Source organism: Phocoena sinus, chromosome X, assembly GCF_008692025.1.
Source record: "Phocoena sinus isolate mPhoSin1 chromosome X, mPhoSin1.pri, whole genome shotgun sequence".
Classification (NCBI taxonomy): domain Eukaryota; kingdom Metazoa; phylum Chordata; class Mammalia; order Artiodactyla; family Phocoenidae; genus Phocoena; species Phocoena sinus.
This window is the reverse complement of record NC_045784.1, coordinates 11,011,523-11,027,735: the sequence shown is the minus strand read 5'-3', so window position 1 is coordinate 11,027,735 and position 16,213 is coordinate 11,011,523. Positions and strand designations below refer to the sequence as shown.

General features: G+C 43.3%; 1 protein-coding gene across 11 annotated transcripts in view; it reads right to left on the bottom strand.

Annotated features, from left to right (window-relative positions):
- OFD1 (OFD1 centriole and centriolar satellite protein) overlaps positions 1 to 16,213 on the bottom strand; it is a 91,937-nt gene that overhangs the window by 17,703 nt on the left and 58,021 nt on the right. For 7 of the 11 annotated variants that reach the window (XR_004348146.1, XR_004348147.1, XR_004348148.1 and 4 more), the window contains exons 19-22: positions 15,228 to 15,347; positions 12,061 to 12,218; positions 11,145 to 11,303; positions 10,550 to 10,617 (exon numbers count right to left, since the gene is read on the bottom strand). Coding sequence is in view for 5 of the 11 variants with exons in the window: in XM_032620744.1 (XP_032476635.1) it covers positions 10,550 to 10,617; positions 11,145 to 11,303; positions 12,061 to 12,218; positions 15,228 to 15,347 (505 nt within the window). In the remaining 6 variants the exon portion in view is untranslated. Of the gene's footprint in view, positions 1 to 10,094; positions 10,256 to 10,549; positions 10,618 to 11,144; positions 11,304 to 12,060; positions 12,219 to 15,227; positions 15,348 to 16,213 lie in introns of those variants that run through there. The other 4 variants (XM_032620745.1, XM_032620746.1, XM_032620743.1 and 1 more) reach the window with 1 other exon arrangement.

Sequence of the window (16,213 nt, the reverse complement as noted above, 5' to 3'; positions counted from 1 at the left end):
TCTCACCATAAACCCTAACTCTGGCACACGACCATACACTCAGGTGGGCACTCCCAACTCCAAAGTTCTCCCTGAAGAGCAAAGGGTTTGGACCCCACATCTAGCACCCCAGCAGCCCAACTTTTAAGACTTCCACCTAAGAAATGCAACCCCCCCCCCAAACACCTAGTTTTGGGACTTACGTCCAAGAAACCCACAAGACTATAACTGAGAGTTCTTAGTCAGCTCTAGAGGACTCAACAACTCCTACTCTTTCCCTAAAAGGGGTCTATTTGCAGGTATTAAAAGCTGTTGCCTGACAGCCAGGCTTCTAATTTAGCACACATCTAGGGGCTGACAGCCATGCTCCCCAGAGACCAAGAAATCCGCTGGATACCTCCTCCACCTACTGCCTCTAGCCTGCTCCAAATCACCAGTATCTCCCAGGAAGGAGCTGATACACACATCTGTGCTCCAGCTTCAGCAGCTGCCGCCTGAGGGACAGATAACCCAGTTTGTCTGGCTCTGATGCCCAATAGGGCTTGCATTCACAAGTCCTACAGGACTGTAGCAAACAAAGCAACAGTTCTTAACAGGCACAGGAACACCCCCTGCGGCTATACACCCAGGCCAAGTGCAGAGGGAGCAGGCAAAAACCCCTATATCTCCCAGTTTACGCCAGTAAAGGGCCTAACTACACACTTCCCCAGCTGCCATCTGACGGTTCAGCTTCCAATCAACCTGCATCTAGGTGCTGACTGTGATCCTCCCCATTGGGAAACTGACCAGTCTTAACACACTCTCAACTACCAAGAAGCACCAAGAACAAAGAAGGCAGCTTGGACTATTACAAAGGTTTGAGATGCAACCAAAAGCTTGGGCTGGGCTGATCAACAAAGTTCATCTCCTGCATGAGACCACTCTGTCAAGCCTGGGAGAGGTGGCTGTTTTATCTAATGCACAGAAGCCAGCACAGACAGTCGAGGAAAATGAAGAAACAATGGACTATGTTCCGAACAAAAGAAAACTCCAGAAATAGACCTTAATGAAATGGAAATAAGTGACTTACCTGAGAGTTCAAAGTAACAGTCATACAGATGCTCACCGAGGTCAGGAGAACAATGCATGAACAAAGTGAGAATTTCAACAAAGAAAATACCTAAAAGCACCAAACACATCACATAGCTGAAGAATACAATAACAAAAATTCAACAGAGGGCTTCAACAGCAGACTAGATTAAACCAAAGGGTAAGCAAACTTGGAGACAGGTCACTGGCATTTACCCAGTCAGAGGAGCAAATAGAAAAAAGAATGAAAAAGAATGAAGATAACTTAAGGGACTTACAGGACACCATCAACTGAGTCAATTATACACATTATAGAGGTCAATGACGGAGACGAGAGAGGGGCAGGACGTTTATTGAAAGAAATAATGGCTGAAAACTTCCCTAACATGGGGAAAGAAACATCCAGATCCGCAAAGTCCAGGGAGTTCAAAAAAAGATGAATCCAAAGAGACACACACAGAGACACATTAATTTTGAATTGTCAAAAGCTAAAGACAAGAAAAGAATCTGAAAAACAGCAAGAGAAAAACAACTTGTTACAGATAAGGGAATGCCCATAAGATTATCAGCAGCAACTGTGCAGGCCAGAGAATGAAATGACATGCTCAAAGAGAAAAATTCCCATTCAAGGATACTATACCCAGCAAAGCTGTGCTTCACAACTGAAGGAGAGAGAGTTTTCCAGACAAGCAAAGGCTGAAGGGAGTTCATCACCACCGGAGCAGTCTTACAAAAAATGTTAAAGGAAGTTCTTCAAGCTAAAATGCAAAGATGCTAATTCGTGATGAGAAAACATATCAAAGTATTGATATACAACTCACTGCTAAAGGTAAATATATTGTTAAATTCAAAATACTCTAATGTTGTTATAGTGATGGGTAAATCACTTGTAATTCTAGCATTAAGGTTAAAAGCCAAAAGGACTGAAAATAACTATACAATAATTTGTTAACGGATACACGATGTAAGAAAGATAAATTGTGACATCAAAACCAAAATGGAGGGAGGGTATAAATGTAGAGCTTTTGTATATGTTCAAAATTACGTTATCAGCTTAAAATAGACTGTTATAAATATAAGATGTTTTATGTAATTCCCAGGGTAACCACAAAGCAAAAACCTATAACAGATACACAAAAGATAAATAAATCTAAGCATAACGCTACAGAAAATCATCAAATCACAAAGGAAGAAAACGAGAGGAAAAAACAAAGGAATTACAAAACAATCAGAAAACAATAAAATGGCAAAAGTCCATACCTATCCATAATTACTTTAAATGTAAACAGACTCAATTCTCAGATTAAAAAACAGTGAAATGAATCACTTTTCTGTACACTAACTAACACAACATTGTAAATTAACTCTACTTCAATTTAAAAAAAAAGACACAGTGGCTGAATGGATAAAAAAAAAAACCATGACCCATAAATATGCTGCCCAAAAGAGACTCACTTTAGCTTTAAGGACAAACCAGATTGAAAGTAAAGGGAAGAGACAACCAGCAGTTGAGTGAGCAGGACGCATTGGGATGGCAGGGCAGATGCTCATGGCCAGACCGGATCCTCATGGTGCACATTTCTCCACTCAGGGCCACAGACTGTGGACTAGCGCCCTAGAAATATATTTTTCCAATGTCCCTTGGCAGGGTCTGCCAGGTAGGGGACACATTCCTCCCTCCCCAACATGCACCCTGGCCCATGCTTGGCTGGTTCTGGGGACTGGAATTCGTTTCCAAGTTTTACCGTAGGCCAGCCTCAGCCAGTGCAAGCACATTGAGAAATTTTTTGCCATCATCTTCAGTCAACAGCACACCCTTTGTGCATGCATGAAGAAAGTTTCCCTTTCCTCCCCTCGCTGCGGCCACAACAAAGGAACATCCATAAACGAGACAAAAAAAAAAGCAGTAATACTGAATATTTTTTTTAATTTATTTTTTCGTGGTACGTGGGCCTCTCACTGTAGTGGCCTCTCCCATTGCGAAGCACAGGCTCTGGACGCGCAGGCTCAGCGGCCATGGCTCACAGGCCTAGCCGCTGCGCGGCATGTGGGATCTTCCCAGACCGGGACAAGAACCCATGTCCCCTGCATCGGCAGGCAGACTCTCAACCACTGCGCCACCAGGGAAGCCCTGAAAAAAATTTTTTTAAAGTGAAGGGAGGGAGGGACTTCCCTCGTGGTCCAGTGGTTAAGACTCCACGCTCTCAAAGCAGGGGACCCAGGTTCGATCCCTGGTCAGGGAACTAGATCCCATATGCCGCAACTAAAGATCCCACATGCCGCAACGAAGATCCTGTGTGCTGCAACTAAGACCTGGCGCAGCCAAATAAATAAATACTAAAAAAAAAAAAAAAAAAAAAAGTGAAGGGAGGGAAAAAAAATATTCCATGCAAATAGAGGCCAAAGGAAAGCAGAGGTAGCTACACTTTTATTGGACAAAGTAGACAAAGCCAAAGACTGTAACAATAGACAAAGAAGGTCATTATGTAATGATATAGAGGTCAGTTCACCAAAAGAATATAACATTTGTAAATATTTATGTACCCAACATAAGAGCACCTAAATATATAAAGCAAATATCAACAGACTAGGGAATTCCCTGGTGGTCCATTGGTTAGGACGTGGTGCTTTCACTGCTGAAGGCCCAGGTTCCACCCCTGGTTGGGGTCCTAAGATCCCATAAGCCGCATGGTGCAGCCAAAAAAACATGTATTATATATATATTAACTATATACATACATATATATATATACACACACACACACACATATATATACACACACACAGACCTGAAGGGAGAATTACATCGCAATACAATGACAACAGGGGGCTTCAATACCCCACTTTCAACAATGGATACATAATCCAGACAGAAAGTCAGTAAGGAAACACTGAATGAAAGTCAGTAAGGAAACACTGGACCAAATGGACTTAATAGACATTTAGAGAACACTCCATCCAACAGGGGCAAAATACACATTCTTCTCAAGCATACATGGAATAGTCTCTAGAACAGATCATACGTTAGGCCACAACACAAGTCTTAACCAATTTAAGAGGACTGAAATCATATACCAAGCATCTCTTCCAACTACGATGGTATGACACTAAAAATGGATTATGAAAAGAAAACTGGAAAAATCAAAAATATATGAAAATTAAACATGCTCCTGAACAACAAATGGGTTGAAAAATAAAGAGAAATCAAAAAGCTTCTTGAGACAAGTGAAAATGGAAACACAATATACCAAAACTTATGGGATGCAGCAAAAGCAATTCTAGTAGGGCAGTTCAGAGCAATAAACGTCTACATTAAGAAACAAGAAAGATGTCAAATACCCAACCTAACTTTACACACCTCAAGGAACTAGAAAAAGAACTAAGCCCAAAGTTAGCAAAAGGAAGATAATAAAGATCAGAGTGCAAATAAATGAAATAGAGACTAAAAAGACAATAGAAAAGACCAATGAAACTAAGAACTGGTTTTTTGGTTTTTTTTTTCTTGAAATTGACTCCTTTACTTTTTTTTTTTAAATTTATTTATTTACTTTCGGCTGTGTTGGGTCTTCATTTCTGTGCGAGGGCTTTCTCTAGTTGTGGCAAGTGGGGGCCACTCTTCATCACGGTGCACGGGCCTCTATCGCGGCCTCTCTTGTTGCGGAGCACAGGCTCCAGACGCACAGGCTCAGTAGTTGTGGCTCACGGGCCTAGTTGCTCCACGGCATGTGGGATCTTCCCAGACCAGGGCTCGAACCCGTGTCTCCTGCATTAGCAGGCAGATTCTCAACCACTGCGCCACCAGGGAAGCCCCAAGAACTGGTTTTTTAAAAACAGAATTGACAAGCCTTTAGCTAGATTAGCCAAAAAAAAAAAAAAAAAGAGAGAGGACTCAGAATTATAAATGAAAGAGGAGACATTTCAACTGATACCACACAAATACACAGGATCATAAGAGATGGCAGTGAACAATTAAATGCCAACAGACTGGACAACCTAGCAGAAATGGATAAATTCCTAGAAAAATACAACCTTCCAAGACTGAATCATGAAGAAATAGAAAATTTGGAGATACCAGTTACTAGTAAGGAGACTGAATCAGTAATCAGAAATCTCCCAACAAAAAAAAGATCAGATGGATTCACTGGTGAATTCTACTAAACATTTCAAGAGTTAACTCTAATTCTTCTCAAATTCCTCTAAAAAACAGAAGAGAAGGGAGCACTTCCAAACTCATTTTGTAAGTCTAGCATTAACCCAAGACACAAATCAGACAAAGACACTATAAGAAAATTACAGGTCAATATGCTTGATGAACAAAAAAACAAAAATCCTCAACAAAACATTAGCAAACAGAATTCAAGAGGACCTTAAAAAGATCACACACCATGATCAAATGAGATTTAGTCTAGGGATGCAAGGATGGTTCAACATGGGCAGGTCAATCAATGCAAAATACTTCCTTAACAAAATGAAGGATAAAAATAACATGACTGTCACATTAGATGACACAATTCCACATCCTTTCATGATAAAAAAAACTCTCGACAAACTGAGTATAGAGGGAATGTGCCACAACATAATAAAAGCTACATATGAGAGACAAGCCCACAGGTGTACCATCATTCTCAACAGTGAGAAGCTGAAAGCTGTTCCTCTAAGATCAGCAACAAGACACAGATGTGTACTCTCGCCACTTTATTCAACATAGTACTTGAAGACCTAGCCAAAGCAATTAGGCAATGAATATGAACAATGAAATATCAGAAAGAGAAATTAAGCGAACATACCATTTACAATTACATTAAAAAGAGTAAAACAAGCTCATGCAGCTCAGTATTAAAAAAACAAACAACCCAATCCAAAAATGGGCAGAAGACCTAAATAGACATTTCTCCAAAGAACACATACAGATGGCCAAGAGGCAAATGAAAACATGCCCAACATCACTAATTATTAGAGAAATGCAAATCAAAACTACAATGAAGTATCACCTCACACCGGTCAGAATGGCCATCATTAAAACATCTACAAACAATAAATGCTGGAGAGGGTGTGGAGAAAAGGGAACCCTCTTGTACTGTTGGTGGGAATGTAAATTGATACAGCCAGTATGGAGAACAGTATGGAGGTTCCTTAAAATACTAAAAACAGAATTCCCATATGACCCAGCAATCCCACTACTGGGCATATACCCAGAGAAAACCATAATTCAGAAAGACACATGCAACCCCAGTGTTCAGTGCAGCACTATTTACAATAGCCAGGTCATGGAACCAACCTAAATGCCCATGGAAAGACGAATGGATTAAGAGGATGTGGTATATATATATATATATATATATATATATATATATATACACAATGGAATATTACTCAGCCATAGAAAGGAACGAAATTGGGTCATTTGTAGAGACAGAGATGCACCTAGAGACTGTCATACAGAGTGAAGTTAAGTCAGAAAAAGAAAAACAAATTCCGTATATTAACACATATATGTGGAATCTAGAGAAATGGTACAGATGAACCAGTTTGCAAGGCAGAAATAGAGACAAAGATGTAGAGAACAAACATATGGACCCAAGGGGGGAAAGTAGGGGGGCGGGGGGGTTGTTGTTGGTGGGATGAATTGGGAGATTGGGATTCACATATATACACTAATATGTATAAAACAGATAATAAGAACCTGCTGTATAATAAATAATTTTAAAAAAAAGAGTAAAACACTTAGAAATAAATTTAACCAAGGAGATCAAGGATCTGTACACTGAAAACTGTAGGACGCTGATGAAAGAAACTGAAGACAATACAAATAAATGGAAAGATATTTCATGCTCATGCACTGGAAGAATATTGTTAGTGTCCATTCTCCCCAAAGCAATCTACAGATTTAATGCAATCCCTATGAAAATTCAAAAGGCATTTTTCACAGAAATAGAAAAAAACAATGCTAGAGTTAGTAATTGTAAATTACACCACAAAATAAAATGAAACCCCATATAGGTAAAGCAATTTTAAGAAAAAAACACAGTTGGAAGCATCATTCTTCCTGACCTCAAGCTATACAACAAAGCTATAGTAATCAAAACAGTATGCTATTTGCATAAAAACAGACATATAGACCAATGGAACCGAATACAGAGCCCAGAAATAAACCCATGTATATATGGTCAATTGATTTCTAACAAAGGAGCCAAGACTATATAAGAGGGAAAAAATAGCCTCATCAATAAGTGGTGTTGGGAAAATTGTATAGGCGAGTGCAAAAGAATGAAACCTGACCCCTATTACACCATACACAAAAATCAACTCCAAATGGATTAAAGACTTGAACGTAAGACCTGAAACCATAAAATTCCTAGAAGAAAACATAGGGGGTAAACATTGGTCTTGATGATGATTTTCTTTATTTTTGCTTTTTGTATCCAATCAAACAAGTGAGACTACATTAATTAAAAAGCTTCTGCACAGCAAAGGAAATAATCAGCAAAATGAAAAGGTAATCTACAGAATGGGAGAAAATATTTGCAAACCATGTTTCTGATAAAGGAATAATATCCAAAGTATATAAAGAACTCATACAACTCAATAGCAAAAAAACCCCCAAGCCATTCAATTAAAAAATGGGCAGAGGAACTAAATGGACAATTTCTCCAGAGACAACATACGAGTGGCTAACACGTACATGAAAAGGTGCTCAACTAATCATCAGGGCAATGCAAATCCAAACCACAATGAGATATCACCTTATACATACTTAAATAGCTATCATCCAAAAGATAAGCGATAACAAGTGTTGACGATGTGGAAAAAAGGGGACCCTTGTGCACCGCTGGTAGGAATGTAAATTGGTACAGCCACTATGAAAACACTATGGAGTTTCCTCAAAAACTTAAAAATGGAACTACCATATGATCTAGCAATTCCACTTCTGGGTATTTAAAGGAAATGAAAACACAATCTTGAAGAGATATCTGCACTGCTATGCTCACTGCAGCATTATTCACAATAGCCAAGATAGGAAATGACCTGAGCGTCCATCAAAGGATGAATGAATAAAGAAAATGTGGTATACATAACCACAGTGGAATATTATTCAACCATCAGAAAAAAGGAAATTCTGCCATTTGCACGAACATGGCTGGAACTTAAGGGCATTATGTTAAGTGACACAAGGTAGACAAAGACAAGTTCTGTATGATCTCGCTTATACGTGGAATCTAAAAAAGCTGAACTCGTAGAAACAGACAAAAATGGTGGTTGCCAAGGGCTGGGGGTGGGGAAGAGGAGATGTTGGTCTAAGAGCACAAACTTGCAGTTGGAAGATGAGCCAGTTCAGGGGAGCTAATGTACAGCAGGGGGATTATAGTTCATACTGTACTATCTACTTGAAAGTTGCTAAGAGTAGATCTTAAATGTTGTCACCAAGTGGTAATTATGTGGCATGATGCAAGTGTTAATGCTCTGGTGTTTATCAGTTTGCAACACAAGTATATCAAATCAACATGTTCTATAGCTTAAACTCACACAATGTCATACATCCATTATATCTCAAAGCTGGAAGGGAAAAAGAAAGTTATCTGAGGTGCTGTCGAAAGAGAAGATGCCAAGTTCTTGGTGGCGATGAGGCTCAGTGTATGATGGGCAAAGTGTAATAATGAACGATGCCTGGACAACTGATTTCTTCACATTATTTTCAAAGGTATACTTAAATGAAAAATTCCTTAGAAGCCTAAGGAATAATAAATATCCCCAAATCTCCTTCCCGCTTTGTTATGGAACTTAAAGGCCAAACAAGTTTCACCGGCAACAACAATTAACCCAGTCTGTATACATAAAGGGAAAAGAATCCTCTAGGGTTTTACTGAGCAGACAGACCAGCCCAGCCCTGCCTGTGCTAGATGCTGGGTGACCACCTGTTAGCACTGAGAGTCTCACGTCCTGGAAAACCCCTAAGGCCAGGCACCCTCAGAGGAGTTCTGTGTGCACTTTTTGGTGACTATACCGGCAGTGTCATTAAAGAACTTTTCCGAGACGCTCCCACGTGCAAGCAAGATGCTGGGCTGAGAGCTGCAAGGGTACAAAGATGAAGGGGAGGGCGAGCAAATGAGTCCCCTCTTCCCTTTGTGGAAGTTATGCTGGTGCTGCATTTGATTGCAGTTTCCTAGATTTGGGCGATGTGTGGTTTCTAAAGGTCATTCTGGAGAGGGACATCTGATGGGTGACCCACTGCAAGTCCCAGAATGTCTTCCACCAGACCAGCTCCAGAACAGCCCAGGTCAGAGGCAGTACTGGTCTCGACACCTGGGTATACATCTGGGCTCTGTGACCTGATGGCCATGAGACCTTGGCCAAGTCACTAACCTCACTGTGCCTTGCGTTTCCTGATATGTAAAATGCGGACACTCACAGTACCTACACTTTGTACGTGGCTGATACGAGCACTAAATGAGTTAATACCTATAAAGGTTTAAAACTATACCTGGCACACAGCAAGTGCTCGATAAATGTTACCTTCTCTTTTATCACCATTTCAGAAGGGTCTGTGTTGATTCTCAAGAAAAAGATGTCAAAAGTAAAAGACCAGAGGTGATATAATACTATTTCTAGAGCCTAGAATAGAAAAACCCATGTCTCTATGTTCAGGGACAAATCACAAACAAGAGTGTCAGGGAAGACGGCCTTCTGTTTGACAGCTGGTAGCCCGACTCTGGAGAGGAAGGAACACAGCTGAAACTTCCAAAATGCAGGCCTAGAACTTGACCAATAAGGTAAGTTTTCAGGTAGACATAACCTAAGACAAAAATGCAAAAAAAAAAATTAGCAGCTCATTTCAGTGTAATGAAGGGCCTAAGAATGAGACATGCTGAAGAGGGGTCCCTTTGTTTTTTTTTGAACTGTATTTTATTTTTTATACAGCAGTATCTTATTAGTTATCTATTTTATACATATTAGTATATGTATGTCAATCCCAATCTCCCAATTCATCCCCCCGCCCCACAGATGTCACTTATTTTTCATTTATACACTATAGTACCAAACAGAATTATGAAAAAAAATCACACTGGATCACACATGATTTTTTATTGAGAATTTCGTCTTATCACAGAGAAATCATAGGCCTTTAGTTACAGTATCTGAGTAAGAAGCTGCACAGCAAGAACACGGTTACCAAGTGTCATCTGGTTCCTCGTGAGAAAAGCCTGTCAAACTAAATTAGGGAAAGACAAAAAATTTAAAAATTTGTTAAATTCTTGTTAAGTTTATTCGGGGATCTCTGTCATGCTCTCTTTCCTTCCCTGTGGGATTTCTGCCCTTGCTTACGATCTGCATCAGTAGCAATTTCACAGGTTACAAAATGCTATCGATTTTTTTTTTTAAGTCAGTCATTTTGACTGATTCAGTTTCTTAAAGGCAAACTCAGATATCTGAACCTTTCCCTGGCTGACAAAAGCAGCAATATGATAATGGTTTGCACAAGAACACAATGTAGGGGACGCCATACCTTTCATCTTTGTCACTAGATGGCAGTGTGTCCACTTGTGAGTCCTCTATGACCACCTTTTTTGAACTCTGACACAAAGGGGCGGGGAGAAGAATTTTGCAATTAGATGTGGATTCATTTTATTAAACACTTTATGATTTCTCTAAGAACTATTTTTGAAATATATATGTAATTTAAGAGTCTAAAAAAGCAGTGACTTTTAAACTTGACATTTAGCAAGCACATCAGAATAAACTACCTGGAAGGCATTCTCAACACCCATAGTACTTTAGACTTACATCAAATATTACTGTCTTAGGGCTAATGCATTCAGTATTTGTTCATAGGGCTTTCATTACATTTATTTCTTGTTCTTAAAATAAGAGAGACATCCCAACTTTCACAAACTTTGACAAATCAAAATCTCTTCAATCTTTTACCCAAGCAAAAGGGATGACATTTTGTCAGGAGTGTACTGAGGCTCCATGTGAACTCTGGACTATGCTTTTACCTTTGTCCCCAGTGGAAAAGGCAGATCCTTATCCCCCAGGTTTCAAGTAAACCACAGAAGCCCTCGGCACCCGCACCCACAGACGCCCGTCCACAGCATCGGCACCTTATCCGTGGTGTCCTGGTCTTTACCCTGTTGGAGTATCTTCATGTACTTCTCTAAAGGATTTTCACTACAGACAGATTTAGATTTGTCTTTCGTTTCCTGAATGCTCATTTCGAATTCTTTTTCCATTTCCATCTTCAACGATTCTTCAATTAGCCTCTGAAACAGGTGAGGGCCAAAATAAGAAATATACAATGACATCTTTTAAAACTTCTAAGGGTTGAAAAATGCACAGTAATATAATCCTGATCCTTTAAGTACAACCTGCATGCCAGAGAACTGTTTCTTTTTTTAACTGAAGTCATTGCTACTATCAAAGGGGGATAAAAACCTGTCATCTCAATGAAGGAAGGGATGAAATCTGCCTCAACTGTCCTGTGCTGTAGACCACATTAACCAGGAGGCCAAGGACCCTCACACGGAGGATTAGAGTTCACATAAGCTCAGCAGGCAGGCGAAGTGGCCCGAGTCACCCACCTGGGACCAGAACCAGGGCCAGAAGAGCACCAAAGGCGGAGGGCAGGGGTGCCCCGGAAGCCACCTCCCTGGGGTTCCTTGAGTCCCAGCTAGCCAACCCTGGGAGTCTCTTCTTTCAACCTCATTTGCAACGAGAAGATCAACAGCAAAACAAGGTCCTCCTCGTTTACAAGCCTGTTTTCAGGACCAGATGAGGATGCACACGAATGGGGCTGGCCACGCTACCCTGAACCAGGAAAGGCACGAGGCCTGCATGCCCCGCAGCCGTCCTCAGTGCTCTCCAGCAAAGGAGAGGGTCGGAGGCCACCAGTGGCTTGTTCACTTATCTGCCGCTCCTAGGACTTCAGGACACACGAAGGACTCACCCTCCCAAGAGCAGGGCACTTGCTGCAGGGGGCCACGAAGCGGCTAGGACAGAGAACTCACTGAGCATCCTCACCCTTTCCTGATCCAGCTTTTCTACTTCTTGCCGTTCCCTTTCCAGAGCTTCTTGCCACCCGCTCTGCCTCTGCTCTTCTCCCTGACTTCGTTCCTTTGCTTGTTGTTCCCGTGTTGTTTCTTCTTCCTCCTGTTCTCCAAGTGGTTTCTGATCTACACCTAACGAGACAGAAAATAAAGAATCAACAGCTTCCAGCAGCAGATTTTTCAAACAAACGTGGGATCGGCTTTGGCAGGGGCCTTGCCAAGCCCCAGGGAGACCGCGTGATTCTCGGCCGCCTCTGTGCACCTACTTTGAGCAACTGCTCCCCCCTCACGGCCTTCGAGGCTCCAGACCCACTCCCGGCAGCGAGCGCCGCCCACCTCTCACCTCACTGAGATGAGCCCAGGTCATCCTCAGCACCACGACATCCACTGTCCTCCCCTCCGCCCCCATCTCCTCCTTCCTCCATCCTTGCCAAGGCAAGCCCTGCATTTCTGCCTCTGCATTGGTTTCCAAGCCCGCCCCACCCTTAGGATTCTGATGCACACACATTTGTCCCCATTTACTTCCACAGCACTTTTGTCACTCCCCACCCGCCACCCACTCCCACAGAGGTACTCGAGTCTCCTGGGCCCGGAGCACAACAAAACCACCACCCTCCCCGCTTCCCCGCTCGGGCCACCTTGCCATCACCCCACTTCCTCCAGGCTGATCCCTCCCCGGGGTTTTGGTTAGCACCTCCGTCCTGGTCATCCCCACACGTTCTCTCTCATCCTGATCTCTCTCCCAGGCCTCACATCCGTGCTGTCAGCGAGGCAGTTCCCTGCCAGTTGCATTCCTGTCCCTTTCACTGCGCTCTTCCTACGCTCTGCCCAGCAAGCCACCAGGGATTATGGCTTCTGCCTCCGGCTCCCACTGCTGTGGTGAGGGTCCTTACCACCAGCTCCTGCACAGATCCAATACCGGAGTCTACACTCTCCCCGACACCAGTCGCTCGGCCTTCAAACAACCCCGCTTTGTTAGCACCAGTCACTCCCTGAAGGCCAGGATTTGCTGTGCGTCGTCTCTGCTCTGGCAGGGTCCACACCCACGGCAGCCTAGGCCCCGACACCCTGCCTTTTTATTTCTGCACTGACTTCCTCCCCATCACCACCACTCCTACACCTGAAACACCCTATCCCCGCGCCAGCACACTCACCAATCCCCGACTCCAGCTGCTCTTGCCTGCTCCCACCCTCGCGTCCGCGGGCCCCCGGACCCGACGCGCTCCCTCCCCCGCCACCCCTCCCACAAAACCCTACCTACCCCGCGAGCCCCAACCCAAGCGCACCTACGTGTCCCCACAGGGACAGGGAGCCTCTCCAGCGCCATATTCACACGGTATTTCGTGCCTGCCTTGCCCAAAACCCTGGGTATCTTTTTACTACTTCTATTCCTTCCAGGCGAGGCCCATGCTTTAATTATGTGTCGACTCCCTATAGCCCACAGCACAAGTCCCTGTGCCTCACAGGTTTAATTAAATTCCCGTCCCGCTGATGATTATGCTGACCTTTCTCCACCAGCTCCAGTCTACAACCTCATTTCTTCCCCCCTAAACAATGCTGAGAAACAAACAAACTCGTAGATTCACACCAGAGGACTTTGAACCTCTTTGCCATGCCCTGTTCTACATCACCAACAGAACTGAGCTAGCTTTCCTAATAGGAGAGAGGTAACAATCTTCTCTGTCCCTTGATCCTGGCCATGAACTTGAACACCAGAGGCGGCAGCTGGTCATTTCCACAGGCAGAAATGCAACCTTCTGCCTCCCTGCTGGGGGAGAAGGGTCACTCCCAAATGGTGTCGCTTTCTCACATGGAACAGGGACCTCAGATAGGAATGCTGTTTGGTGCCAATTAAAAAAGTTAAAGAAGGAAGAAAAAAGGGCTCCTTCTTGGCCGTGGGGTGTACTTTGTGGCTGCAGAGTGGCATACAAAAACCTCTTTGGATTAAGAGTTAAAAAAAAGAAGCTCTTCCACTGGGCACCTCAAAGACACCAAGTTTCAGCCTTTTCATTTCTCTTTGGGCCCAGAGGCAGAGGTCACATGAACAGCAGAGAATTTCTCAATGATCAAAATGTAGCCACACTACTTAATAATCATTTTAAAAGCCATTATTATAATCTCCATTCCATCTCAGAGGCAGAACACCTATCTACTCAGTTGGTTTTCCTTATTCCAGTATTTTTATTTTTTTTGCGGTACGCGGGCCTCTCACTGCTGTGGCCTCTCCCGTTGCGGAGCACAGGCTCGGGACGCGCAGGCTCAGCGGCCATGGCTCACGGGCCCAGCCACTCTGCGGCATGTGGGATCTTCCCGGACCGGGGCACGAATCCGTGTCCCCTGCATCAGCAGGCGGACTCTCAACTACTGTGCCACCAGGGAAGCCCTATTCTATTATTTTTATTCCCATCTCTGCCAGACGGCTGCCCATCAGGTCCGCTCTCGGGTGGCCACCGTTCCTATTCAGTACCCATCCGACTGGAGGTCCTTGGTGATGGCTTGCTGACCATCCCACCCTTTCACTAGAAGCTCTGTGAAGCAGGGACTTGGGCTGGTTCACTGCTGAATTCCCAGCCTCCATGAAAGTGCCCAGCACAGAAAAAGCTCTTGATCAAGCTGCCCTGACAGAGTGCTTTCCAGAATGATTTACGTGGGAATCAGCAAAATCAACCCTCTCAAAAATCTCTTGCTTCTGTCAGCAACTCACATATTCCTGAGTACCGTGACTTCAAACAAACTGCTTACAAGAGGCTTTACGTAGGTTTGGGGGATGATGTTCTCCGAATGTTTGCAAACGACTAGTAGGTGGTTTTACTTGAGGAATTGCCAATATAAGGCTTCAGCACTTTGGTCCAAGGAGAAAAGGACCTGGCTATTGGCCAAGCCCCGAACCAAAGCTCCCATCTCCCCCTCCACAGGCTGCTAAGGGAAGGGGGGAGTCTGGAGAAGGGAGAGGGAGAGACAAAGTGGGCCAGACAAGTTAAGTCTGATGATCACTTTTCCTCCAATATCATCAGCTTTTCTGAAGACTGAAATATAAAGGGTTAACTTTCCTAATTTTTTAAGGCATGAAGGAAGCAAAGAGACAAAGAAAAATAATATTTATTATTATTAACATATCTCATTAGTTAAAGAAAAACTTACTTGGGTACTGATAAGAGACACGTCTGGCAGGCACAATGGCTGCAGCACCGTCCACATGAGGCACGTTGCCAGCAGGATGGAGGCCGTCCATCTCAAACTGCCTCAGCATGTTCCCTGCATCTACATGAGGTGCAAACGAGTCCCCCATGAGTCCTTCACAGCAGCAGCAAGAGAAGGGAGGGTGGGGATAACTCCTTGCTGAGCATTTAAGTTTCAGACAAAGCAACTGGGCCAGCTCTTTCCTTACAGGATTCTAGGAAGTCAGCCTAGCCACTTGCCAATGTATCTGTTTCTCAAAGCATTCTTAGGAGATTCATTTACAAATTCAATTTGTTACCCAGTAGGAAAATCAATCCAGTGACAGAAGAATTCACCTGGCTTGGCACATAATCATTTGAATTCTATTTAAATATCAATGATTTAACAAAGTTAATGAAGTTGGTTACAAAGATTTGGTAAAACATACTAAGCCCTTTCGTTTACCTGTTCAAAATACTATACACTCGGACTTGAGGATGAAGCTCACAAGGCAAACAATAGGTTAATATACAAATATAAAGACTTCCTGGGGGATTGGATCAAGATGGTGGAGGAGTAGGACATGGAGCTCACCTTCTCCCACAAATACATCAAAAATACATCTACACGTGGAACAATTCTCACAAAACATCGACTGAACACTGGCAGAGAACCTCAGACTTCCAAAAGGGTGAGGAAAACGCCAGGTTAGTGGGTAGGATAAAAGAAAAAAGAAAGAAAAAAAAAGGAAGAGAGAGAAAGGAGTCGGGACAGAACCTGCGCCCGTGGGAAGGAGCTGCAAAAAAGGAAAGGTTTCCGCACCCTGGCAAGTCCCCTCACTGGTGGGGAGATCAGCTGGGAAAGAGGGGGAGCTTCAAAGACTTGGAGGAGAGCACAGCAACCGGGTTGTGGAGGGCAAAACAGAGACCTGCACAGATGGCTGGTGCTGCCACCCGGCACCCCTCAGC